This window comes from Beta vulgaris, chromosome 2 (assembly GCF_026745355.1).
Source record: "Beta vulgaris subsp. vulgaris cultivar EL10 chromosome 2, EL10.2, whole genome shotgun sequence".
Taxonomy (NCBI): Eukaryota; Viridiplantae; Streptophyta; class Magnoliopsida; order Caryophyllales; family Amaranthaceae; genus Beta; species Beta vulgaris.
The window spans coordinates 55002736-55029812 of NC_079203.1; the positions used below are offsets into that span (position 1 = coordinate 55002736).

A 27077-nucleotide genomic window follows, 5' to 3' on the forward strand; every position below is an offset into this window, starting at 1 on the left:
ACAGTAATACTTCCTCCGTTTCTAAATAAGTGCAACGTTTCTTGTTTTCACGTTTGCCAATGCATTATTCTAACTATTAATATCTTCAATTATCAATAAGTAAAAATTATAAAAAGTTGATATTAAAAAAATTCACATTCAGACGAATCTAACAAGATCCCACATGACTATGTTTTTCCTAAACCCTAAATCACCAAAGCTAATTAAAGTTTAAACTGTGAATAGTAAACACTATGCAAATGTTGCACTTATTTAGAAACGGAGGAAGTATTTTGTCAACCTCAAAAGCAAAGGTTAACGTAAAATTCAGCCTTCAATCATCAAGAAATGCAGAGTTGGTAAAGAAATTTTTTTTCGGGGCTCACAAGTTACAAACGGTCAAAGTTGCGGCTTTTTAACTAGATCCACTAAAATGCTTCATTTTATGTGTTGTTGACCACTTATATTTCTTTTCCACAGTAAAATAATTTAGCCTCAATTGACTAACCTTAGCTAACTTTTTTTAAAAAAAGACTTAGGCTATGTTTAGTTCACCTGAAATTTTTTGATCTGAACTTATCTAATCTGATTTGAATTTTATTTTTTTTGATCTGATCTGATCTGAACTGATCTGATCTGATTACAAGATCTTATCTTTTAGATTTTTCCCAATATATAAGAAAATATATAGTCATGTGGGGTCTTATTTGATTCGTCTCAATGAGTACTTTATTAATATTCAACTATCATAATTTTTACTAATATGTAAGGAAAGATATTTAATAGTATAATGATTTTTAAATATAAGCAAGATCTGATCTGATCTCTCTCCTTTTCTCTCTCTAAAACCCTAGCCTCCCTTACCCCTTCTTCATCAATTAGGGGCTGCCATGGATGTTTTCATCCATGGTAAGCCCCTTTTTCCCTTTTATTTTCAGTTTTTAGTTCATTTTCTTGTTTTGTTCAATAAATTAGTATCTCTTTATGAGATTTTCTCAAACCCTTTTATGGGGTTTTTAGTTTCTGTTTTGGAAATCTCCTTCTCCCCTATGGGAGTTGTGAGTATGGTTCTTTTGTTTTTAGGTATGAGAAATTATTCTCATTGGTTGAAGTTCGAGATTCAACATGAAGAATTAGGGTTTCACAACTTCTGTAAAATTATGGAAGACTATTGGAGTACGTTCATCCCAAAATTTTCGCATCTGCAGATTGTATGCCGAACCAGAGCGAACTCACAGATTGCATTGCTTTAGATGAAGATTTTTATTAAGGCAAAATTAAGTCAAATATGCGATGTTTACATTTCTAGGGTGATATGTATTTCTATTAGAATTTTATGTTTTTCATAAATGACTTGTAAGTGCCGTTTGGCGAAATATTAATGAAATCCCTTTTCTTTCTTTCAAAAAAAAAAATATCTGATCTGATCTAAACTTATTTTTTCTGATCTGATCTGATTAGATCTGAAATAAGCAAAAATAAGGTGAACATAACATAGCCTTAACCTTAGCTATAAATGTTCTTCTAAAGAAACTTAGATATATTTCTCCGTTTTTTTACGTGTTATACTTTTCAAATCACGGACTCGTATGTAATATTTGGAGAGGAAAGAGACAAAGAGAAAGAAAATAAAAAGGTCCCATGTAAATATGTAATATGAGAGAGATAGAAAGAAGTTATTACTCAAAATAAAAATGTAACGTATATCTAATTTAAAACTTTTTAAAATAGAAAATATAACATATAAAAAAACGGAGGAAGTACATATATTCCGAATCGTGGATTTTTACACCTATAAGGCTATCAACCCTATATACTAATATAATACCCTACCTAATGTGACTACAATTTTTATGGTTTCCTTTTTTAAGGAAAAAAGACAACTTAAGACTTAAGTACTAATAATTAGTAACTACTATTGCCTAAGCATAACCATGTGATGGTCATATGTTTAGTGGGCGATTCGTGATCAAATCATGATAGTAAATGCATTATGAAACCCCCAAAAACATCATGGCAATGATTAGCAATTCTTTTCTTTTGTATACTAATTAATAAATAAATTTTGTTTTAAACTTTTTGATAGATTAGGAGCACCTTTTTTTTTTCGCACAAGAATTTGAGAAAAGTGGTTTTGACTATATATTCTTAGTTTGTGCTTACCATTTTTTCTAAATTATAATACTTCATATAATTTTAGCGTAAATTATTGTTCCATCAATCAAAATACGTGTCACGACTCATATATACGTATATGGAAAGCATTTTTTTTTGGGAAGAAGTGGAGATCAAATATAAGTAATTAGAACGACTATAGATCCAACAATTAAAATTCTGCAACATTCAATATTTCAGTATCTAACAAAGTAGTTTTGTCATGTAAAATAAAATTATTAAAACACGAGGGTAATGCAAAATATAGGCACTTGATTTGCTTCTCATCCTTCGTCTTGAAGCTCATTACCTAAGTAAAAAAAAAAATTATTTTGGGGTTCATATAACTCAAAAATAAGTGCAATATTCCATCATTTGTTATTCAACTAACAAGATACTCCAACGAACTCCAATGAGGCAATGATGGAATATCAATAAATGAAATTGAAGAGATTATCTAAAGCCCTTTTCTCTTTGATTAAGGCTTAAGTGACCTCGTCGCTGACTCATAACTGAAACAAGATTGGGCATATAAAACCTGATCACGTTGTCATGACTCATGATATACAGTCTTAGGTAGCAGATAGTGTTGCATATTTGACGTTGAGCCCAATTTTCACTGATAATAAATTAGTAGTTGTGGTAATTTACAAGTAGCATATCATTTATAAAAAAATATTAGAATTTCAATTCAGGGCCCAATATATGGTATTTAAGATTGTAGCATACATTTATTCGTCAAATTTTTTTTAGCATAAATACTAATTTTATTAATAGTTGTATGTAGAGTTCATTCATCATACACTCAGCCCTCTGGCGTGCCATTTGTATTAGGATTGAGCATAGTTGAGCACCCGAAGGAATTTCGTAGATCTGAACCTGAAACCAGAACTGATTGGTCCCAAACTATTGGATCTGGAACTGGTACAACTGGGTACTAAAATTCTAGACCCATACTTGGAACCGCTTGGTACCGGGACCGAATATGGGTACCCGATTGTCGGTTTAACATCATACAAAATGGGATATGATTGAGCTATAAAATTTAAAAAAAATTATATGGGCCTAACGGCTTATCACGAACTTTTTACTTAATTATATTTGGGTTATCTGACCACCTCACATATGCTAAAAACCAATTCTATCCGAGTCCCGGAATCGGTTCAACCGGGTACCCAAACCCATAACCAATTATATCGGATACCTACCCAGTGTCGAGCCTGAAAACATATTGCTTAGACTTGAAACTGTATGCCACCGGGTTTCCTTTTTTTGGACCCATACTTGGGCCCAATTAAACTGGGTCCAGGTCCGTGTACCCATAATTCATGCTCAACCCTAATTTGTATGGTACACACAATACTAATTTTTGCTCATTTGTTAATTTAGAGCTCTCCTTTTTAGTATATTGTGCTTATGTGGATTATTTAAAATGAGAAATGAGTAAAAAATAGCCTTGGCGTATCATGTTCACGATACACCCACATGTATGATAAAAATTGTAATTATATGAATTGTGAATAAGGGATTTTTTTAGTTAATTATTATATGCAGTAAGTACAAATTTTCGTTTCTTCGATTTCACGTTATTCCCCGCCGTCCTTTTTGCAAGATCATAAAGAATATTTAATAGAGAGATATATAGTAAACCTATAAAATATAATTGTCTATATATATGGAATAGAGGTGATCAAGTGGAGCCCGGTCCGAGAATGGACGGGTTTTGGACAGCGGCCGGACCTGACCTGGTATGTTTTTTTGGCTAAAATTTTCGGACCACCGGCAACCTAGATTTGGAAAAATAGGCTCAATTTCGATCCGCCTCGAAATTGGCCCCAAAAACCAGCTAGACCTGGCACGAAATAACGGGGTTTGGCGCGATTTTTAGCCCTGCCCGTAGCTTTGGCTCGAAACGAACTATTTTTTTTGCCAAAACCCGACTCGACCCAGTTGATGATCACTTCTAATATGGAGTATATAACATTATTATTATTATTATCAAGTTACAATTATTTAACTTAATTTTCGGGGAATCTAAATGTCAAAATTAGTGACTTTTTCGATACAATTAAAAATGTAGCCTACCTTTTTTGGTGTTAAAAACTTGTTGTCATAGTTTATAACGTGAAATTCCAATTAATTGGTGAGGTTTAATTTTAAGGGATATCTTCTGATATAGTACTATTCGTATAAAGAATTCGCCTCTTAGATCTAGGCTATCTAGCATTCACGTTGTGGCATCATGCAGCTTTGACTCTGACCATGAAGCCCTCAAATCGGTAGCACTGGATCAGATCCCCAAGTGCATTCATCTTCAGTCAATTGTATTATCACCTCATGAACATAAGTAATGTAGAAGCAATCATTTGTTCATATGATTATACATGTCTTCAATTATGAAACAATCATAATATCATATGCGCTACCCTCTCATAGAATAGAGGAACGGATCAGAGTAAATAAACAATAATCTTATGAAAGATTTTTAGCCTACCGTTATTATTTTATGTCTCGTTCTCTTGTATGGTGAGAAATTGAACTGAACTGAACTGAAAAAAATAAACATCAGAGAGTGCCTAAACTAAACTAAACTGCGAAATACTAAACTGAACTGAAAATCAGTCTAAAAAAACAGGATTTTAGTCTATTATTGTTAGCGTGTCATATGTGTATACGATGGTATAGGAGATTTAGCGAGTTTAAATAAGTAGTATGTAATATATGTTTTTAACATTAATAACAAATAATATGACCTTAATAAAGTTTGAGTAATTTTCTTAGCCTGCTAGTAAATAACCTCACACTATCAAGTAATAACAGTATGAAGCATCATATATGATATACTATTAATTTGTATTGTACTTCATATATATAATAATTAGGAGCAAAACGCTGGTAATATCCTCAATGATATGCTTGTCAAGTTGGCATACTACAAGTCAGGGCCGTCTTGAAGATTTTGGGGCCCCGGTTCTAACATGAAAATTGGGCCCCTAAATTTATAGAAAATAAAGATGGAAAGTTAGAGTTCTAAAGATGGAAAGTTGAAAATCTAAAGATAAATCATTGACAATTTATTAAGGGTGGAAAACAAGGTTGATTTCTTCAAATATGAAGTAAAATTTTCAAAATAATATATTTTGGGGCCTTTATGCTTTTGGAGGCCCTGTGCTGTTGGGCTCTTTGCACACCCTCATCTACCCCTCTGCTACAAGTGTATATTAAAGTTTTCTAATAGTTATCCAAGGGGATAATAAAAATAATAATAACAACAATAATAATTCATAAAATTAAACTTTTGAAAATTGATGTAAATATACGAAAGATTGACAAACAAATCAAGAGACACCCACATCCTAAATAGTCTTATAACCAAGGAAAATTTTTAAAAAATTATCTTTAATAACCAACTTTTTTAGAAAAACTACGTTTTAAATTTTTTTTTCAAAAAACTACAATGTAGCGTGAAAACTTGAGAATCAAGAGAAAAACCACGACAATGCACAAATTCAAACGTTATACATACAACAAAGGAAAGCATTTCAATAAAAATTTACTTTTGCTCTTTTGCTAAATTGGCGAAGTGAGTAGAGTCACTTGTCCCACATATAAATATTAGGGTAATGTTATATGTAGCCCTTAGGGCTACATATAAGCATTAAATACATTTCTTTAAATGGAAACAGTTTAAGAATTCAAGACACATTTTCACATCAACTGAGGTAATAAATGCTTGATTCAATATTTTATTTCCATTTTAAGCACCTTATACATAGCCCTAAGGGCTACATATATCATTTTCCTAAATATTATAAGTATTTTACTTGATTTTTTATGTGAGCATTTGCTGATTTTTATTGTTATGGTTCATTATTAAATTCAAAAATCTAATCATTAAATGGAACAATATGAGAAGAAAATTTGATAAAAGATAAGCATTTTAATTTTCCGATGTGATTTTTGAAATGCATAGAGGTGATGCTGCAATTACTAGAAATGGAGGATTAAAGAAAGATAGAAGGGTTAGTGCCGAAATTAGAAAAAACACACCGAAAAATGAGAATAGGTTTCATCTTCTTCATATTGAATGACCTATGAAAAGATAATCACAACTCCATATGAACCTAACTTTTTGCTAGATTGATCCAACACTACCTACTGTCAAAAGTTGGCAAACATTGGGATAATTTTGTTTATATTCTTTTCCTCTCTTTTTATATATGTGCGTGTAAAACAGCAGAAGAATTTATTCGATCCCTATTGATAGAAAAGAACAATTAAAGTTGGGATTAAAGAAGGTGGGCACAATTTATTGATTAGGACCACAATCCCTTGGCCTAAGTAATAGGATAAGCAGCTATTAAATGATGATACTAACATAGTAACATTAGCACACAACCACCACCAATCTAGCTGTTTTAGCTTAACCACTTTTAGGTAAAAAATTCCCTTACTTCCCATGTGTTTGGTTTACAGTATTAAAGAAGAGGGACCTACTTGTGATTTTATAGGTTCGTTGATATTAGTATTAGTTAATCAAACATGTCAAACCATGATTTGGTAAATCACAAAATAAATCACTAATAGATGCTACACATTATTGTATGATCTAATTTCTATCTTTTTGTAAAAGTTGTTGATTGGGGATAAATGTGTATATTTGATCACTTTTAGGATAAATGTGTATATTTGATCACTTTTAGGATAAATGTGTATATATGCAAAATATTCGAGTAGAACTTCGTAAAATGAAGGGAGTACAATTAACCACTATATTATAAAGAGTTTGTTCATGGTACTTTTCATGGTAAAAGCTACATGTACATTGTGGTTAATCCACTGCTATACGAATAGACAAATTGTAAAATTTTCATGTTGTTGAGTTAAAATCCATCACTACTAATAGGCAAATAATTAGGTTGACGTTGTTCATTAGCAAGTCCATTTTGAGCTAGACAGGGAAACATGAAGGAATGATCAAACTACAAGATATTAATAAACGATCATGGAATATGGATAGTACTACATGGCAAAGAATACTCAAGATAAATTAAACTTCAACAAAAATAAATAATCATGATAGTTTATTCTGATGAAAAAAGAAAAACATAAACTCTAATGCACACTCTTTATTATTTGACCTTATATTATAGTATTATGTATATATTTGATTTGTTTTAAAAATCGTTTGATTGTGTATATATATATATATACTGTTGAACCCCATGTATGTTGTGCACATGTGAGATGTCCCACATTGTAGAAAGAGGAGAGAAAGTAACATAATATAAGATAGAGGAGCTACTCTTATTATTGTCACTTGGTTTTAGTATGGAACCTTTTTTGGGCCTGTATGTGGACCGAACTCTCCTCCTGTACTGGGTTGCCCACCCCCATTTTCGATCATATCAAATTTATCATATATTTTTCTTTACTTTTTTTAACACTTACACAAACTTATCTCAAATTACTCTACTATATAAACTTAAATTAACCCTATTTATAGCTCTTGATACATTTATTCAATTAGGAAAGATTTTTTTTCCTAACATTTATTCAATTAGCTCTTGATACATTTATTCAATTAGGAACAATCAAATAATTCGACATTAAATCAATAATTAGACATTTATATATTTTATTAGCTCGAATTACATATACAAAATGGTGGTCCTAAAATTTATTTTTGAAATAATTCTTCTCATACTTTTTTTTATTGGGTATATGGGACCAACTAGAATAATGGTCTCCCTATTTATAGCTCTTGTTACATTTATTCAATTAGGAAATATTTTTTCTCTAACACACACATATATATAACCAAGGATGTCTTGGCTTAGTGGTTAAGATTGAGGTGCTATGAACGATAGGTCACAGGTTCAAATTCCCCCTCCCCTTCTTTGTACTTTGTACCGCCGTCGTGGCTCATATGGATAAATAAAAAACACACATATATATATACACACTAACTATTAACTTAGATTATAGAGAGTACCTTATAAGAATAGTACTATTATCAATTTTAGTGCGTTGGAGCCTTTTTTTCTTATATAAGAGACTCATCCTCACTCATCTTCCTGTACCATCACAACTCAAAGAGAGAGAAAGAGTAAATAAAGAAAGAAAGAAAGAAGTGTATGTTACTTTGTGGGGTTTGTTTTGTTGCAGCAACTTAAGGAGGAATCCAAAGGGATCGCATTGATCCTTCTTGCTAAAGTTCGTTTGGATCATGCAATCCCTTTGGATTTATCCTTCGGTAGCTTAATTCTTCATTTCTTCCTCAATTTTTATTTATCTCGTATTGATTTTATTTTTACAAAATCATACACTTTAACCAAACAATATCGATCTTCATTTTTCAACAAGGATTAATCCACACTTTCAACAACACTCTACTACATGAGGTGAATATGTATGTAAATATCTTTTTTTTTTTAATTTTTATTATAATATTTGTGATTTATTTGGATATATATACATATATAATTTATATATATCTTTATTATTGTTCTAATTAATAATTTCTTGTGACCAAAAAAAAAGGATTGAGATGAGGATTTGTACTCTTATAAATTCAGTTCAGTTCTATTCAGTTCAATTCAGCTATTTTACACCGAAGAGAACATGCCTGATGAGGATTTGTACTATTACAAATTTCAAAATTATATTCATGATAAAATTAAAAGCTAACATTTTTTAATTCTTATATGTATGTGTCCGAAAGAATGATTCCTAGTTTGCATGCTCCATGAGCGCTTGCTTTCCATTTACTCTTGTCCCTTTTTCTTTCCTCTTTTGCTATTTTTAGGTGGCTAAGGTTTGGCAAATGCTTGGAGTTTTGATATTTAGTTTCTTTTGAGAGAGGGAATTCAAGAATTGATAATAACAACGATTAATTGCAATTTCAACTCAGTGAAGAAATGATTTAATTATTAAGGGCTCGTTCGGTATTACTGTCAGTTTTCATTTTTAAGTTTTTATGATTTTATAATTTTAAAATTATATGATATAAGTAGTATTATAAACTTAAACTTGATCATAATAATAGTAATCATGCTAATTTTGAAAACTGACAACTAAAAATTGAAAATTACTTTTTCTGAATTTCATATTATGGTTTTTGGTTTTAGAAAAAAAAAAACCGAAATAGAATACTATAACAAACATGCCTTAACATTTGGTTTAGCTTTTAGTTTATATGTCTTTATATAATTTTTTATGGTGACACTTTTAATTATCTTTGGTACATAGTATTCACATTAAATGTGTATTGGTAGTTATACACTTGTGTTGCTATATAACGTTCTAGCTATTATGTTTAAATATTAATTTGCAAGTAATGTATTTCGATTTTTTTTATCAATTCTATATTCTATACACCCTTTTGTGCTAACAAGAAACTGAAAATTCAATTAGTTTAGTGGAATCTCTCATTTAAAATAATCTAATGTATTTCCTCAAAAAAAAAAAAAAAGAATCTAATGTATGTCAATAGATTTGAAGTCTGAAGAAAATTAAAGAGATGATCAACTACTACATACATCAGTAAAGATATACCTCTTATTACATGCTTATTTTGTAAAAAAAAAAAATACTCATAAATGTTGAAGCTTATTAAAGAAAGATATCAGGTTATATATCCCAACTAGTTTGTAGGTACGAGCTAAGCCCCGAGCACTTATAATTTTCATTATTAATAATTTACTTTAAAATGATATCATCGTATATCATTTGGTTTAGTGACTAAGACACTACTAATTTAGTTTATAAACTTAAAGGTCATGGAATAAAATCTTATACAATGCATTTTTTTGTGTGTATATGAATCATATTTAGTAAAACAACCTAAAAAGGAGCGGCACGTGACCTCGTTCGAACTTATAAATAACTAGCAATGTTCTTGACTCGGTTATAAATAACTACCAATGTTCTTGACTCAGTTCAAACTTTGTTAAGACAAATCTTGCTATTGAAGCGTGATTATAAAAATGAATCACCCTTTTTCAAGCAAACCACCTCAGAAAAGCATTATCTCTCTAGAACTTATGATGAATAATCACAAGGTCAAATTTCTTGCTATAATAATTATATTACTTTTAGTCTTTTACTGCAAATTTCTAGGAGCTTTTGATCATTTGCTATGATGCAATTACTCTCTCGCCTAAACAATAAAAATAATGCAGCTGCTTTTAATTTGATAATTAGTTATTAGGTTCGCGATATGCCCCGGGTAAGAAAAAATTTCATTTTATTAATATAATACTTTATGATATTAACACTAAATACAACACTTAACCTAATAGTTAAGACTTTAGTATATGTACTTGAGGTCTCGGGATCAAACCCTAAGGAGAGCATCACGTGGCACAATTTCTTGTTTATGCAAGCCTTTTAATATATTTGTATAGACGTGTTTTGCATAATTTGAACGAAAATGCTAATGATTTACAAGAGCTAATACTGTCCCATGAGAATCATTTCTCTTTGTTATTGCCGGCTTATTGGAGCGTTTAAACCATTCCAAAACATTTCCACTAGATAGTTAATTATGATTAATTAGTTGGCTAACTTTACATAACAAAATTTTGTTTGGCCTACTTTACACTAATATATGCAATATTGCTGTGCTTGCCTGTTATATCTGATTGACAACAAGTCGTGCTTGAAATGAACTTTTGGCACAAAAATATACTTAGAGTCGTCTATATGGTTACATACCCCCCGAGTCCGACTCGTTGCCATTTCTAGCCAATAGGGATTCCTACAGCTCATACGCTGCGCTTAATTTCCAAATCGAAAACAGGTATCTTAACCATCCAAAACAAAACAACGTGACAGAACAAAATCTTGTTCACACACAAATCACATTCACAACCACTACACTTCACCCTGAATGTATATAAAACTAAAAATGTAAATGGCACAAGTAATCAAAACTAGATAAAGAAGATTTGATAGGATTGACTGTGACACTAACTACCATTACGACTCAATACAACAGTTAACTACGAGTAATTAACTTCAACTCAGACATTCAATATCCTAAATCAATCTCTAAGACAAATACTCCCTCCGTTTCACAATATAAGGCACGCACGATGTTCAAAGTCGAACTTTGACCGTTAATTACTCTCGATTTATGTTGATATAAAATTTTAAAAAATAATATTATTATAGTATTTTTCAAGACGAATCCAACGGTATAATTTTTATAATTTTTACTTATCGTATTTGAGAGATATTTGTGGTCAAAGCAAATTTTCGTAAAGCGTGAATGTCTTATATTTTGAAACAGAGGGAGTAACGGATAACTACCCAGGCAATGGCGGCGAATTGTGGAGAAAGATGATCAAATCCAGTCCTCTTCTTTCATAGTCAGGTATAAGTTTAACTCCTCCAGCAGATGGGCTACGATCTTCGTAAGGCCTGACTCCAGCCCACTTGATATTGACAACATCCACAAGGCCAACACATAGATCAGCACAGTCATTCCAACCGTAGTGTTGAGAAACCTTTTGAGGAGGGGTGTCTAGGAAGGTTAAAAGTTCAAGCTGGTGAACATCTGCATCTGTGAATGCAATGATAGGCACTTGAGATCCAATGCTTTCCCTAAGCATCCTAAGCAACCAGTAAGAGAAGTTGTCCCAGGTTACAAGCAGAATCAAAACCTCATCTTTCGGGTTGATGGTGATGTCCTCATCAAGATAGTTATAATATCCCTCCATACATTGCAAATTTTGCTCACTAAAAACCAACAACACACGTTTAGCAGTAGTAGTAAAGTTGACGAGAAAGGCTTGGTAACCAACGGTTTGAGTCCAAAAAAGACTCAAACACCCAAAATAAAACATAATGGTACCATTATAACCTGATATTGGTATCAAATTGTTATCAGGACTGGTACCAAGGTATCAATATTTTCGGAGAATAGTACCATTATAACCTAGCATTGGTACCAAGTAAATGGCAGCCACACGCGCGTGAAATCTTCCAGCGCATAAAATGACCAAATTACCCCCGTTTGAGTCCCCTAAGAGACTCAAACGGTTGGACACTAAGACAAGCTCGTGAGTCACCTATTCTATTCACAGGTTACCAGCAATCCAAAAGTCCAATATGATACCCACTCATATTACATTTACACACACAACAATTTAACCGACTTTCAAGAATACAACATTCAATTAGCATATGAAGTGGTTAAAAGGAACTAAGAAATAGTTCATGAAAGAAATAAAATACAGCAGCTAAAAGATATGAAGAAATAGTTAAACCAAGCTGTGCAATAGTTACAAAACAATGGCAATCTAATTGATTTCATCAGTTGACAAATTAGATAGATGCTAAAGTAATTTATATGTATTCTTAACATGTTACTTTCAATAGTTAACTATGCAAAACAGCAGGCAACAACAATTAAGATTATGTCATCAACAATTAAGTTTCTACAATAATTGAAAAAATTATTTTGGGGTTTGGGACTTTGGGTTAATTGTGCGGTTTTGGGGAAAATAATTAGGTTTTGGGGACTAATTGCAATTAAGGAATTGAGTTAATAATTAACTTAACAGATTATATTAATTGATGGGAAGTTCTAAAGATTAGCATAAGTTAGGTGGTAATGTACAAATAGGTCAGTCTTTTGGGTGGTAATGTGCAATTTAGCCTCATAATAATGTAATTAATGTAAGAGAATATATTTTAATTCATCTTCTAATGTACTTACTTTATTCGTTTCATAATTTATTGTGCATTTACTATTTGAGGGGAAAACTAGGAATAATCTCTATTATAATAGGAGCGGGGTGACGAAACAGAAATAGCTGGAGAGAGAGTGTGTAAACAGGGGAAAAGTAAAGGAAAAGTGGAAAAGTAAGGGAAAAATGTTCCAAAAAGGTATACAGCACAATGCACAATAAATTATGGAGTATCCATTTGGAGAAAGTGCATAATAAATTATGAAACGGATGGCGCATATGAATCAAAGTTTGAAACCTATGAATTAGATGGTCGATTAGTAGACACAGTTTGAAACTAGAGACTTTTTATAACAAAAAACAAGGAATATAGTGACTTAATTAGAATCCAAAGCATCAAAAATTCAGAAAATGCTATCAAGCTGATCATGCTTTGTATTGCTTTCTATGGGGATGTACATGTCCTTTGTCATTCAACACTTAGCGGGACCTCATAATTCATATTGAGTGCTCCGAAGGCTACGCATATTATCAATTAGGGAACATACGTCCTTACAATATGTCCACTTTTTTCATTTTCTTTGTCCCCTTCCAACATACTTCCGTTTTCATCGACAATTTTTCTTATACATGTACCTCAAATCTCACCCCACCTATCCCCACACAAAACATATTCAATTTTCTCACTCTATTATTGCTAGGAGTGTGCACAAATCGACCCAGTCCGAAATTTAGATCGGGCCGGATCGGAGTTTGGACCAAACGGTCCCCGGTCCGCCGAATATCAAGAGTACGATCCAAATCTGGAAAATTTCGATCCAGGACGGTTGGATAGAAATTTCTATTATTTTAGTTAAAAAAAAATTATATTTTTTAAAAAATAATTTAAAAGTAGAAAGTTAGAAATTTAAAAACCTACTATTTATTTTTTTAGGCTTATTTTATAAAATTTATTAATTTTTTATGTATATAATTTATAATATATAAATAAAAATAAAAAAGTTTTTTTTTTTGTAAAGAAATTCTGGTCCAAAAAAATCCCTTTTTTTCGACACAGTTGGTTCCGGTTTGTACCTGTCATGAACCCATGCACACCCCTAATTATTGCTATGTAGTATGTACATTGTCTTCATACTATCCAAACATAAATTCGTAAAGATTGATAACATTGTAGTTAAAACTTTTAAAGGAAGGAACTGAGAATAAAATAACAATAGAGGTGGAGTCTCTATAATTGTTGATGGATGAACATAATGAAATTATATTGCCTATAAATTCGAAATTTTTCAAAAGGTATGAAAATTTGTTTAGTTGGCTATGGGGAAGTCATTGAGAAATATCACTCTATGAACTATGTAATTAAGTCTTTCTCCCTATTTCTAAGGTAAGATTTCGCTAAATTTGTGTTTGTATAGGGTCGTAGTTTATGCACTTCTTTTTATTTACATAAAATTCGTTTAGATACCATTAAAGTTTATATGATGGGTAATCTTGATGATACTTTTTTGGTTTAAGGTTTTGGTATAATGGTATTCGATGGAACTCGTTTATTTAAAACGTCTAATTACTAGGGAAGACAATACCAAGCCACCTTTTAATGTATTCTATCACATAAATAAGGAGTATATTTTGCAAATAATGTCAAGGAAAGCAAAGAAGAAACACACTTTAAAACATAACTAGCTATTAGTCCCAAACTATGCACCGGTTACATAAAATTTTCATTTATTACTATTGTACTTTAAAATGGTAACACTAAATACCACTTGGTCTAGTGATTAAGACTTTAGTATACATGAGGTCATGTGATCAAAGCATATATTATGCAATTTATAATTTTTTTCATTTTACATGAATTACATGAAGTAAGAAACCCTTTAAAAAAACCATCATGTGGCACTATTTCTTATTTAAAAATACCTTTTAATATATTTATATATAGATCATCATGTCATTGGGTCCGTACAAATGCCCAAGTAAAGTCATCATAGAACTTCTTGTACAATACATAATTCATATGAATCTTGAGCAAATTCATCTGTTACGATCTATACAATGTTAAAAATAAGACAACAAAACAAATGATAATCTCTATTATATAAGGGAAGGGGGAGCAATGGTGTCCTCTTTTGAAATGTCTATTTTGCCCCCTTCCCTTTCTAAATTACAAAAGAAATGTCAAAATCAAAATCGGCACTCAAAGAAAATTACCGAAAATTAATTTACAACACTCACTCACAAATCACTTAAAATAATAAACTTTACAAATCACTCATACAATTGAGAAAATCACGTTATAAAAATCACGCAAATCACTCAAATAATCAGGAAACTTTATTAAAACTTAAAATTAACATACAATCTAAAACTACTAACCTAGAACGTCAATACATACAAAAACATTTACAAAAATTTACTTACAAATCACTATTCTCAAGAACCATTCACAATTAATGGTGGGCCGCGCATGATAAAAAAATAGAGGTTTATTTGTAGTGAAATCAGAATTTAGAAGTTAGACAAGGAAATAATAATAATTTTTTATAGTGTTTCCTATATATAATAAAATTTTTACATATATTTGGACTTATCTTTTACTATTATATAATAGCGATTAATTCTCAAGGTAAAAAGGTTTATGTAAAATATCATTCAAGAATTAAAGTTCAACATATCTCTATTATATAAGGGAAGGGGGAGCTAAGGTGCCCCGAATGAAAAGACTATGTTACCCCCTTCTCATTATAAATTACAAATTTACATACAAATCAAAGGGTGCATCAAACAAAAATACCAAAAATATAATTATAACAATCACTCAAACTACAACCTATGAAAAAATTGACTTGAAATCAAAGTGTCCACTTTCTTTACAATTGATGAAGTACTGTACTTAATTCAAAAATCAACTAAAAAATTATAATATTAGAAATCATGAATAAATTCAATAAAATTTCTATTTTGTTCATAGAACTTAACTTTCAAAAGTAAAAAAAAAAAAAAAAAGAATGGTGAGAGACTTAAGTGACATAAACTAAACCAATCAAATTTTACAACTAAAAACAATTATACTTCGTATGTCTAATGTTCAAATTTTGACTCTTATGCCGAGGAAAATCAGTTTTCTGTTTCGAAAAAAAAATTCAAAAAATTATAGTATTAATTGAACTAAGGCTATGTTTAGTTCACCTTATTTTTGCTTATTTCAGATCTAATAAGATCAGATCAGAAAAAATAAGTTCAGATCAGATCAGATCAGTCATTTTTAAAAACTCATTTTTACTATTAAATATCTTTCATTACATATTAGTAAAAATTATAATAATTGAATATTAATAAAGTACTCATTGAAACGAATCAAACAAGACCCCATATGACTATATTTTTTCTTACATATTGAGAGAAATCTAAAAGATAAGATCTTGTAATAAGATCAGTTCAGAAAAAATAAGTTCAGATCAGATCAGATCAGAAAAAATAAGTTCAGATCAGAAAATTTCAGGTGAACTAAATATAGCCTAAGTATCTGACTAATCTTAACAACTAACGAATATATCAACTAATCAGAATATAATTTACAATCTGTATCTTGACTATTAGCTGGAGCCTGGATGCTTATCCCTAAAAAGTGAAGTAGAATAGGTAGAGGATATAACACAATTAACAAGTTAAGATTTAAGAAGACTGAAAGAGCTAAGCAAAGCGAAGAATTATTAACCGTTTCTCCCACATCGCTTGATGATACACGGTATCAACTGGTAAGCTGGATTATAAGGCGAAGCCCAACGTAGTTGAAAGTATGATCCTTCAGGCAGTTAATGGGATATGAGGAGTGGTCATTAATCGCAATTTTGAAATGCGATATGGATGCCCGCCCTAGCCTGGTTACGACAATTGGGCATCCAAACTTTTACCATCTGATCCCTATAAAACTTTTGAAAGATAAACATATCTTTGAGAAATGTTTTAAAAATAGTCTTTCTTGTTTTTTTAATTAATTAAGGACATTCTTGCCCTAATATTTTGTGAATATTTATGCTTTGGAAATTTTTGTTAAATAGCATTTTAAAGAAAGTTGTTTTTTTAAATAAAAACAACTTCATTCAAATTTTAATATTTTTTAAATGATATAATATCTTGTTCAAAAGTATTTTGATAAAAGTTGTGTTATGTCATATTTTTAGGGTGTAAGTTATTTGGTTAAAAATTGAAAACCAAACCAAATTGAATTAGTAATTTGGTTTGGTTGTTTTTTAGAAATCGGTTTGGTTTGGATTCTAAAATAATTATTTTTCGATACGGTTTGGTTCGATTTTGATTTTGGAAAATCGAAAAAACCCAAAAAAATCGAAATATATAAATACAGGATTATATCAACTAACTTACGGACTTCTAAACAACTAACTTATCACTAAAACCCTAGGACTCAACCATTTCCTTTTCTCTCTCCTAAATATTATGTTTTTGTGTAATTTTGGATTGGTTTAATCTTAGTTTGGTTTAATTTCGGTTCGGTTTGGTATGAATTTTGGAATAGAAAAATACTTTGGTTTGGTTTGTCGGCTTCAAATTTTGGTTTGGATTGAGCTAAATTACGGTTTGAATTTGGATTAGAAATTTTAAAACCGAATTTATTTCGGTTTGGTTTGGTTTCAGGCCAAACCAAAAACCGAACTTACACCCCTACATATTTTAGTAATTCAATTATTAAAAAAAATGGCTGTTTTTTTTAACATGAAAGAACGATATACTATTATCTTTGTCTTTTTAATTGTTATATTTGTCAATTATTTTTACTCTTAGTATGTGGTATCCACCAATCATTTTACCTTTATTCTTAATAACATAAAAAGATAACTATATTGTTTTATTGCTTTACTTTTCAATGGTACTCATATGTTTACATGATATATGTGATAAAGTAAATGTAGCAATTAAAAAAACATTGGCAGATCTTTTAACAAAAGAAAAACCACAAAAACCGAAAGCAAAAGACTCAGCCACGCTTGAGAAATATTTACTTCTACACCTGAATAATATCTAGTAAACTCGATGAAATTCAAAAGAATTGATTGATTACTATATTACATATTTACATATACATATTAATTACAAAAAATTTAATATTTATTTTTTGATTTTTTTCATTCGCGAGGAGCCTTGGAAATTAAATTAGGACGTACCTTTTTTTTTGTTTTGTCCGATTTCTCATTTGTTTTGATTTTTTGAACAAAAACAAAGCTTGACACTAGCTTGAAAGAGCCAACTCACTTGGCCTACGCAACGAAGAGAAGTAGTTTACTTGCTCTTCTCGAATTATCAGCCACACTCGGACTGAGGCACGGTCTAGACTCTCATAAGGGTAGCAGTGGGGAATCTTGGACAATGGGCGAAAGCCCGATCCAGCAATATCGCGTGAGATGAGAAGAAACTCTCACAAAGTCTGAATCATAAGAAATTTATTATTAATAACTAATGAATAATATAATTGAAAAAAAAGGTAGCAAAAAGCTTGGAAAATACAATAAAATAAGACACCTAGTGTATTTTTTTGATTACTAATTACATGCTTATATAGGCACATGTATTTAATTATTTTTCACTACTTCATTACATGCTTCTATTTATAGAGGCATAACATTTTACCTTTTTTCTCTTTATTTTTACCTTATGTGTTTTTACTACTAAACTGGAAAGGTGGAGCGAAAAATTAAAACGTAGGTTAAAATATAAAAAAATAGATAACACAGCTACACGGGTGAAAGAGAGGAGAAGAACCATGTTATTAAGAATAATAAAAACAACAATGTGTAGATTTTTTTTTAAAAAAAAGCAAAGACCAAGAAGAAAAATGTGTGCATTAAAAAAATGGAGTACTATTTACTAAGCAAAGTTTTGTTAAGCAACAACACCTTTCTTTCTCTTGTAATTCTCATTGATAAAGAATTTAATTATTCCACTAAATAAAAGCAATTTTTTTTTTTATAGAATACTTAATTTAATTATAGAAATTCTAAAATGAACTTATTTTTTAAAATTATATATATACAAGAAAATTAAATTAAATTATTGTAATTGATTATGCCTTTAATTATATAGATCAGTGTTAAATGGCAAGGGAAGCAGAAGCGATGTGGAGTATCTTGATGCACCTATACAAATACACAAGTATCCTAGACAGTAAACTACATATCTTAGTGATCTTATTCTTGTCTGTATGATCAACAACACTATCTGTAGGAGCTAAGAAAATCTTTTACGTAGAATAACGGGTAAATGTTACTCTTTTTACGAAGAAATCGGTTGGTTGTTGGATTACATGAAATTATTTTAACCTTGTGCTTGTTGGTCAATCCACGACAACGTAGAAAGAAAGGGAGGAACTTGTCTCACAGTAAATAATCATGATTTATCCATTTTCTTGTGTACTTTTGCATTGAAACATCCTTATTGTATAAGCAACAAAACCTTTTATTAATTTTGGTTCAATTATATTACGCATGATTAATTATGGAGTAAAGAAAGGACTAAATTAATTTTAGTGTTATAAAGCAATTTTATAGATCCAGGACTACATGTATATATATTTATTAAAGTTGGTTTACATACACCCCTATCCCAGCGAGCATGGTACACGCAAGATTATTCTTTTTGCTCATTGTTTCAAATGAGCAAAAATTAATCTTGATTGTACGTACATGTACACTCGAGTGTATGATAAATAAAGTCTAATTTTTATCTTCCTTAATTATACAACCTGGAGGCACGACAAAATTCAAACATTCATATAAGTATATAACAAGAAACAATTATATTCAACTAAAATGAACTACATTGTATTGGATGCTCAATGTCTCCTTTGTACATCAATCTGCCTTTATAGTTTTGGATCTCTTAATAATAGCATGGACCCAGTCAAAATAACTTACAAATATGGAGTATTATATACTATACATAATTTTGTTTCTATTTAAAATAATAATAATAATTTTTGAAAATTGATATTATTAATTATTAATATGATTTATATGTTATATTATCTTGAATTGGAATATGATTTAAATGGTATATCATATTGAATTGGACCTTTATGAAACAAATGAAAAACAAACCAGTTGCAGATCTTTAACGTCCACCAGAAATGGACTTCGAATCTCAATTATAATGGTCTAGCCCATGAATTTCTAGGCCTATGTTGATTCAGGGTCAATCTTTATGCTATGTTATATATAAGGGTCTTTTGTCATTCACCAGTTTTATAGAATTTCTATCCTCGACTAACCTTTAAAATTAACAAAATATTTCATGCCTAATTTACGGTAATGCAACTTTCATGTTTTAAGTCACTTCATAAACAAGTCAGCATTCAACAACACCAATTTTTGCATACATCAAAGCTTATCTAGTGGAAAAGAATTGTAACTTTTAATCTTAAGGTTGAGAAGTTAATTCCCATTAGAAATACTTCATGTTCCGGAGAAGTGATTCCCTTACTCTTCCGCTCCCTTCCCTCTCTCCACCCACACTCCCAAAGTGTCTAATCCTCTAACTCACATCAAGGCTAATTTGCGAGAAGGTGTGATATGATAGGACCATTTATCTTACCTGTCTACAAAATATAATATTATTATACGCCAGGTTAATTGGTATTGTTTAAAGATCCACATATTGCTAATTGGTACACCCAACAACCCAACCACAGGAGCAAAACCAGAACATTATTTTCGACAGGACCAAAGGAAAATTTCCAAAAAATTAGGAGAGGCATGTTCAATATTTTTCACCTATTTTTTAAAATAAATGTATAGCCAATTCATTGAAGACTTGGGAGTAATTGTGAATAATATGTCTTGATAGCATTATTTGTGATGGCCCAATTACATATCCAAAAAATGCTAAGTGTTAGTTTAGGAAAGACTTGAGCTTTTCAGGAATTCACACAAGCTTGATTGTTATGTTATAGCCTTATCGATCCGTTTGGTAGTTGGTTATAAATGGTGGTAATGGGAATGGATTTATATGTAAATTTGTGAAGAAAACCATGGTTCATTTCCATGGTAATGCTAATTTATCCTATAGTGCCTATTTTTCTTCTTGAATTTTCATTCCCATCCAATACCACCTTGTTAGGACTTAGGTGGTAATGAGTGGTAATGGAAATTAGGGGTGAGTTTGCTTCCCCATGGAGAAAAAAACACAAACTTGAGGGTTGAAATTGTCTCCCTAATAAAGATTTTAAGGGTGATTCCCTTGTAAGCTACACTTAAAATTCATTCCCATTACCGCAATTTATTAACGACTACCAAACGGACCGTATAGGTATAGGATAAATAATATTCACATTTAGTCCTAAATCAACAAACTGCTCTTTTCATATATTTTTTTAAGGGGAATAACGAGCAAGCTATATTAAATCAAATCAATGTGCACCAAGTTTGCACTTTGGAGCTCTTTTCATATTTTCATATTCTTTGTGAATGGTGAAATAACTTTTCAGTTTTTATACAGCCCGTCTTATCTATGGTGTTGGGGCCATCATTAAAACACATACTCCAACAAGAAAATAAAGCCCACCAACGTAATCAACATAAAGGCCCGACAGTTACAACACTCCCGCGAAAGAGAGGTCACTACTATAATGGACACTCTTCTTAGTTCATCATATTAGAGATGTGATATCTTCAAATATTAATCACCAACTAATTTTCAGGCCCGTATTATACTTTGAATATTTATATTTTTCATTTATTAATAAATTAATTTTAAAATGATTACACCATATATCACTTGTTGTAGTGATAAATGTATCTTGATTTTTACTATTAGGTCATGGGGTTTATTCAAGAAATCATTATATATTTACCAAAAAAAAAAAAATGATGATTAGTCTATTTTTGGTTAATTGCACACGCGATAAAATTTTAGTGCAAGAGAAAATGTTCCACATGACACATAAGCTTTGATAAGTACATTTTTTTAATATATTTGTATAGGTTTCAAACTTCTAATTATTGTCACAAATTATAATTTGATGACCATAACCAATAAACAAATAATTTGCTTTGAATTTCTATGGATGATCATTCAATGTTCTAGGTTTGGTGCAATAGGTACTTCAAATAATTAGCATGTCAAACTAACATAATTTAATTGGTCTAATTTGATTTAACGTGATATAATTAGCGTATATTAATTAAATATAATTTCAATTTGGATACTTATTTAACGTATTTTAATTAATTAGCTTAACTTATTTATCATAACTAATTGTATAAGAAATTACAAAAATACTTAAGTAATAATTAATATCTCACTAATTACTATATAAATTACACACTAGTCCATATAGAAATAAAAAGATGTCGGAAGGAGAAAGAGTATATGGAGGATATAACAAAAGTAGAAGAAAAAAATAAGCACCAACTAAGGCTAACTATCCATTACGAGGGAAAAAAGGATGAAGAGTTAATTTGATGTGAGCCTTGTGAAAGGAGAAAGAAGAAGAAAAACAATAAGACTAGCGGGAATGTGGGATGTTAGTTAGTCTCATAACTTATAATTTATAAAGACTAAAAATAAGGTGAATGGAACATGACTATTATAATAAAAGTTGTACATTTTTGTATAATATACTCAACAAGAGCATGTTCTCTCCGATTTATTTTCAGTTAAGTTCAATTTTATTCAATTCAGTTTAGTTGCAAGCAGTTTAATTCAATTCGGCTCCATCATCATCTCTATTAGTTATAATTTAATTCATTTTAGTTTAGTTTAGTTCAGTTGCAATAAGTTCAAGTCAGTTTAATTTAGTTCAGTCCAGCTCAATTGTTTATGTCGAACAAAATATGCCCCAAATACGATGCATCTATTAAAATACAAACAAAAAGATCTATCAATGTCGTACCACCCATTAAAGAGAATTGACACATTTTTCATACATTTCCTACGTTTTTTTCAGAAAGATTAGTTACTGCACACGTTAGTACATAGAGCATAGTTCTCCATATACATGAATAACAAGCCAAATGTACATGAATAACAAGTCAACTAAACATATATACATCTCTAAGTGTTACAAGTTTATTGGTATTGATTTATGTATATATAATTAAATCCTTTATATTCATCGTGAGTATGGTTCTCTTACTACAAACGTACAAACGTGTATGACTGTATATGTACTAATTTAGGCATCTTAAAACAACGAGGACTAATCGAATGTAGATCATTTCCTGTTGCGAAGACCATAAGACGTGCCAGGGTCCTACTGGCCACCGCATTTTGTACCTAACAGCCACTCCTCTTCTCTTTCTCTATCTCTCTGCTCTACATTCGTCGGCAAAATTACCTAAATTTTCTGAATCCCTAAAAATCTTCCCTTCGAGAATGCAGGAAAAAGAAGAACCTCCCTCCAAAAATAACTAAAAATCTCCCAAATAATCTTTCAGATTTTTCTTTCTTTCATTTGATTTCGAAGATTTACCACCCTTTTGTAATCGATTCATCTGGGAGGAAGAAAATATGACACCCTTGAATCAAAATCAAAGGTATTTTTTCTCATTTTCTTTCTTCATCTTTTGTTTTCTAACCCTAATTACTGAACCCATTTCATCTTTCTCACTCCAAGGCTTCAATGCCGAGAAAAATCCCAACTTTAATGCCGATTTTACCCTTTTGGGAGATGCCCAGATTGCTAATGGGGGTAATTTCGTCAATCTTACTTCTCCTTCATCTGGGTCTAGTTCTGGGCAAATTGTTTACAAAAAACCCTTTAAATTTATTGATTCAAAATCTTCAAAACCCATAATTTCATTTTCTACTGATTTTACCTTTACTATTACTCCGGGTAATGGGGATGGTATAGCATTTGTGATTTTCCCAAGTGGTGGAAAACTTTCCCAGGTTTTTGATCAAGGGTATTTTGGGTTTTCTGATACTATTGATCCTCAATTTGTTGCTGTTGAGTATGATACTCGAAAAGATGATAATGTAGGTGATTTGAATGGTAATCATGTTGGTGTAGATGTGGGTAGTTTTGTATCTTCTGATACAAGTGATGTTTCGTCGATTGGTTTGCTTCTTAATGGCGGTGTACCATTGAAATCTTGGATTGATTATGAAGCTAGTTCTAAGAGATTGGAGATTAGATTGGGTGAATCTGGTAGTGAGAAGCCTAGTCAACCTTTGATCTCGTATTTCATTGATTTGTCGAAAATGTGGGGAGATAAGGAGGTCTTGGTAGGGATTTCTTCGTCGAATGGGAATTCGATGCAAGTGAGCAGTTTGTCTTCTTGGAGATTTAAGGTTAGAAGTGTTCCGGGTTCATTGCATTCTAAGCCATTGGATCCTGAGGGTCAACGTGATGAGCAAGTACCTGTTCGAAGGGAAAAAAGCTCGTTCCTGTCGATTCTTGGTGGATTGATTTTTGCCACAGGATGTGGCACATTGGTGGCATTCGTTGCGTTGTTTGTCTGGGTGGTCTTCTATGGTAGACACTCAGTTGTTGCACCGGAAGTGCCTATGAATCCGGTAGAATGCAAATATGAGAAGGTAAATGTGACCATTGATAATGCTTCTGATGATACCACTACCTAATGCATTTTTCTAATTGACTAGTATTCTTGTCTCTTGTCATTTTTTCTATGCTTGTTGTATCTTTGCTGTGTGATTGGATATGATCCTTGTCCACCTTGTAAATGATCCCACCATTGTAGTTTATCCTGTAATAGCTAGTATGGTGAAGAACACTGAATCTGATTTAGTAATATGTTTTAGTGAATGAGGTTCATTCTTTCATACAACTCTGATCTTGGTAATCAACATTTTCTGTATATTGACTGTCACGCAGCACTCACGCTATACTATGTTGCTTCAGTGGCCGACTGTGGCTGACTGTGGTCATATAATAGGAGAGTTGGTATAACATAGATGAAACATTCATGGCCTTGTTAGACTGAACTGAAAACTGTTGCAATGGATCTCAAGTTCAGGTTTTTGTAAATTGTTGTCTATTGAGTGCTGCCCATAAATGGTCTGACTGAGAAACTCGGGGTTCATTACAATGTTATGGGTTTTTGGCACAGCACAGCCTCTAGAGACCCATAAACGATACCTCCATAATATTCCCTGAACCCCCCTTAACACCGCTAATTTGTCCCATAGATTTCCAGGACCACCACTTGATGTGTTTACTGTGCATAGCTTGTCTGACTTGTGTGAATATTGAACCTGATTATCTGAGGCAACCTTTTTTTTTTAGTATATGAGGAAAGCTCATCATACTGATAATTGTTATGACCGCGATTGCTTTGAACCACATACAGATTACAGAATACCTTCAAAAAATTGTGACCACAGTGCTTGTCTTTGATGCCTAGAGTCCTAGTCTCTCAAGATTGGCAATCAGAATAGACAATTTCGTAATTGTTGTTAGTGAGGCTAAATGGATAACCCTTCATTGGTGAACATGTGAAAGGGAACCATTTTGAGATTATACGTGTTGCGGACTTGTGGTGTGAGCCCGCGGAGCCTCACACCAATTCTTCTCTCTTGTTTACAGATGAATATGTTCTCCAATTAGCTTTTTCCATTTGTTATTAATGTAGGTATCTCTTCTTATTCACTGTACTAGCATTTGATGGTTATTTTGAGAACAGTTGCCGAAAGTGGCAGCTGGTAAGCAATCAACTTGATAGAGTAGGACCTCGTATTTATGCTCGGGGAATGGTATTCGCACTGCACAACATCTTCTTGCACCCCCCACTCTTCATTGGAAACTGTTTTCCTACATAAGTACCTATGTTGCGCGGATTCACATCAATCACATGCACATGTTTATCATGTTATTGTGCCCAGACCCGATTATATTGTGAAAGTTTTCCGTTCTTTTGGTCTAAATTGAAGTGTTGAATATATCTTAGAGGTTTTGTTTAAGGTGAAATGAAGAGTCCGAGTAATGTAGATTTGATGCTCATATGATGTGGACTTACGGAGTTCAAATGAACTCTATGATTGTTGATGAATGAAAAGGGGTTTTGGTCTTCTGGAGGTTGGAGGGGTGTAGTTAGGCCTTTCTGTCTGTGACTCCTTTGCTCCTTAGTAGACCTTTATTGGGCTTAAGTATTTCTGTGGGATTAGTGCTGATTTTCTCTATCTTCATGGTGGGCCGGTGAGGAGGGTATTCTTCATGTAGTGTGGTGGGCTTGCTGCATCTATTTTACTGGGCCTTGCCCTTATTTATTCATTGTTTGTTTGGCATTGTTCAAATTAGCTGGATGTTTGACATAATACTATCTTATGCACAATAATCTTAGTACTCGTTCTTTTGTAGTCTAGTCACTAAGCTGAAGCTCAACCTTCAATAATTTCTTAGCCTAGTTATACTATACGGTTAATATCTTCTTTCACATAGTCAAATTTCACATTTTATATTTACTCGTCTTTTATACGTATTTTTTTATATAGTGACTTTTTTTTCCCCCATAAATCACATGAATTAGCATTAGGTCAACACTAATTTAATGTAGATCAAATCCATATAAGATTTTCATCGTGCAAGTACAACGAACAATTTGCGAAGCAAGGTCTTCCTGCAATAACCAATGCACCGTGTTTGCCTTGATTATTTGTCATTACATGAAGGAAAAACAGAACTCGTGGGTTTTTCGTGGTTGGAACAAGAGAGCTGACGGTGTATAAACGTGTATTGCAGTAAATTATCTTTTTCTTTATGAGGTAAAGGTGTATTGTAGTAACCAAACTTGGTTGATGGAGGTGGAAGGAAATCAAATTACCTTGTGACTTTGAGGTCACATGTTCGAATCCCATTACCTACGTATGTTTGGGAGTACAGTTTTTCTTATATAGTCATATCCCTTTTACTATCAAGTGTTGACCTGTATAGTCGAACTGATTAATCTGTGAGAGGTGCTAGTTTTGTAGTGGGGGTTCCTAAAAAAAGTTGTGTTGTAGTAAACTTGTGGTGGATCTTTGTTGGTTGGAATAAGAGAGCTAAAGGCCAAAAGGTGTATTCCAAGTATTTTCAACCACAAAAGATTTTTGTACCTTTTCAATAATGTGGAGGCTTAACACAATCCGTGTTAATCATAGATTACTAACTGCATGGTATATCCAAGGTTATTATTTACTCATTTGGTGATTTAGAACATTATATTTATTGAAAATGTCTTTTCTCCAAACATATAAGGAAAAAAAAACTTGTATTCTAACAAGATCATATATGATAAT

General features: G+C 31.6%; 1 protein-coding gene and 1 non-coding gene across 2 annotated transcripts; both read left to right on the top strand.

The window, feature by feature from the left end:
• The first annotated feature begins 16650 nt into the window (after window positions 1–16650).
• On the top strand, window positions 16651–16755 carry LOC125495357 (small nucleolar RNA Z279/snoR105/snoR108). Its single transcript, XR_007271995.1, has one exon. It is a non-coding gene; the product is annotated as a small nucleolar RNA Z279/snoR105/snoR108 (small nucleolar RNA).
• A 6596-nt stretch (window positions 16756–23351) lies between these two features.
• Window positions 23352–24425, top strand: LOC104903906 (probable L-type lectin-domain containing receptor kinase S.7). Its single transcript, XM_010692047.3, has one exon. The coding sequence runs from the start codon at window positions 23352–23354 to the stop codon at window positions 24423–24425; it is 1074 nt and encodes a 357-aa protein (XP_010690349.1).
• The last annotated feature ends 2652 nt before the right edge of the window (window positions 24426–27077 follow it).

Bases quoted from the DNA above. Each gene is read 5' to 3' on its own strand.
- LOC104903906 (XM_010692047.3), top strand. From the start codon at position 23,352: ATGACACCCTTGAATCAAAATCAAAGGTATTTTTTCTCATTTTCTTTC.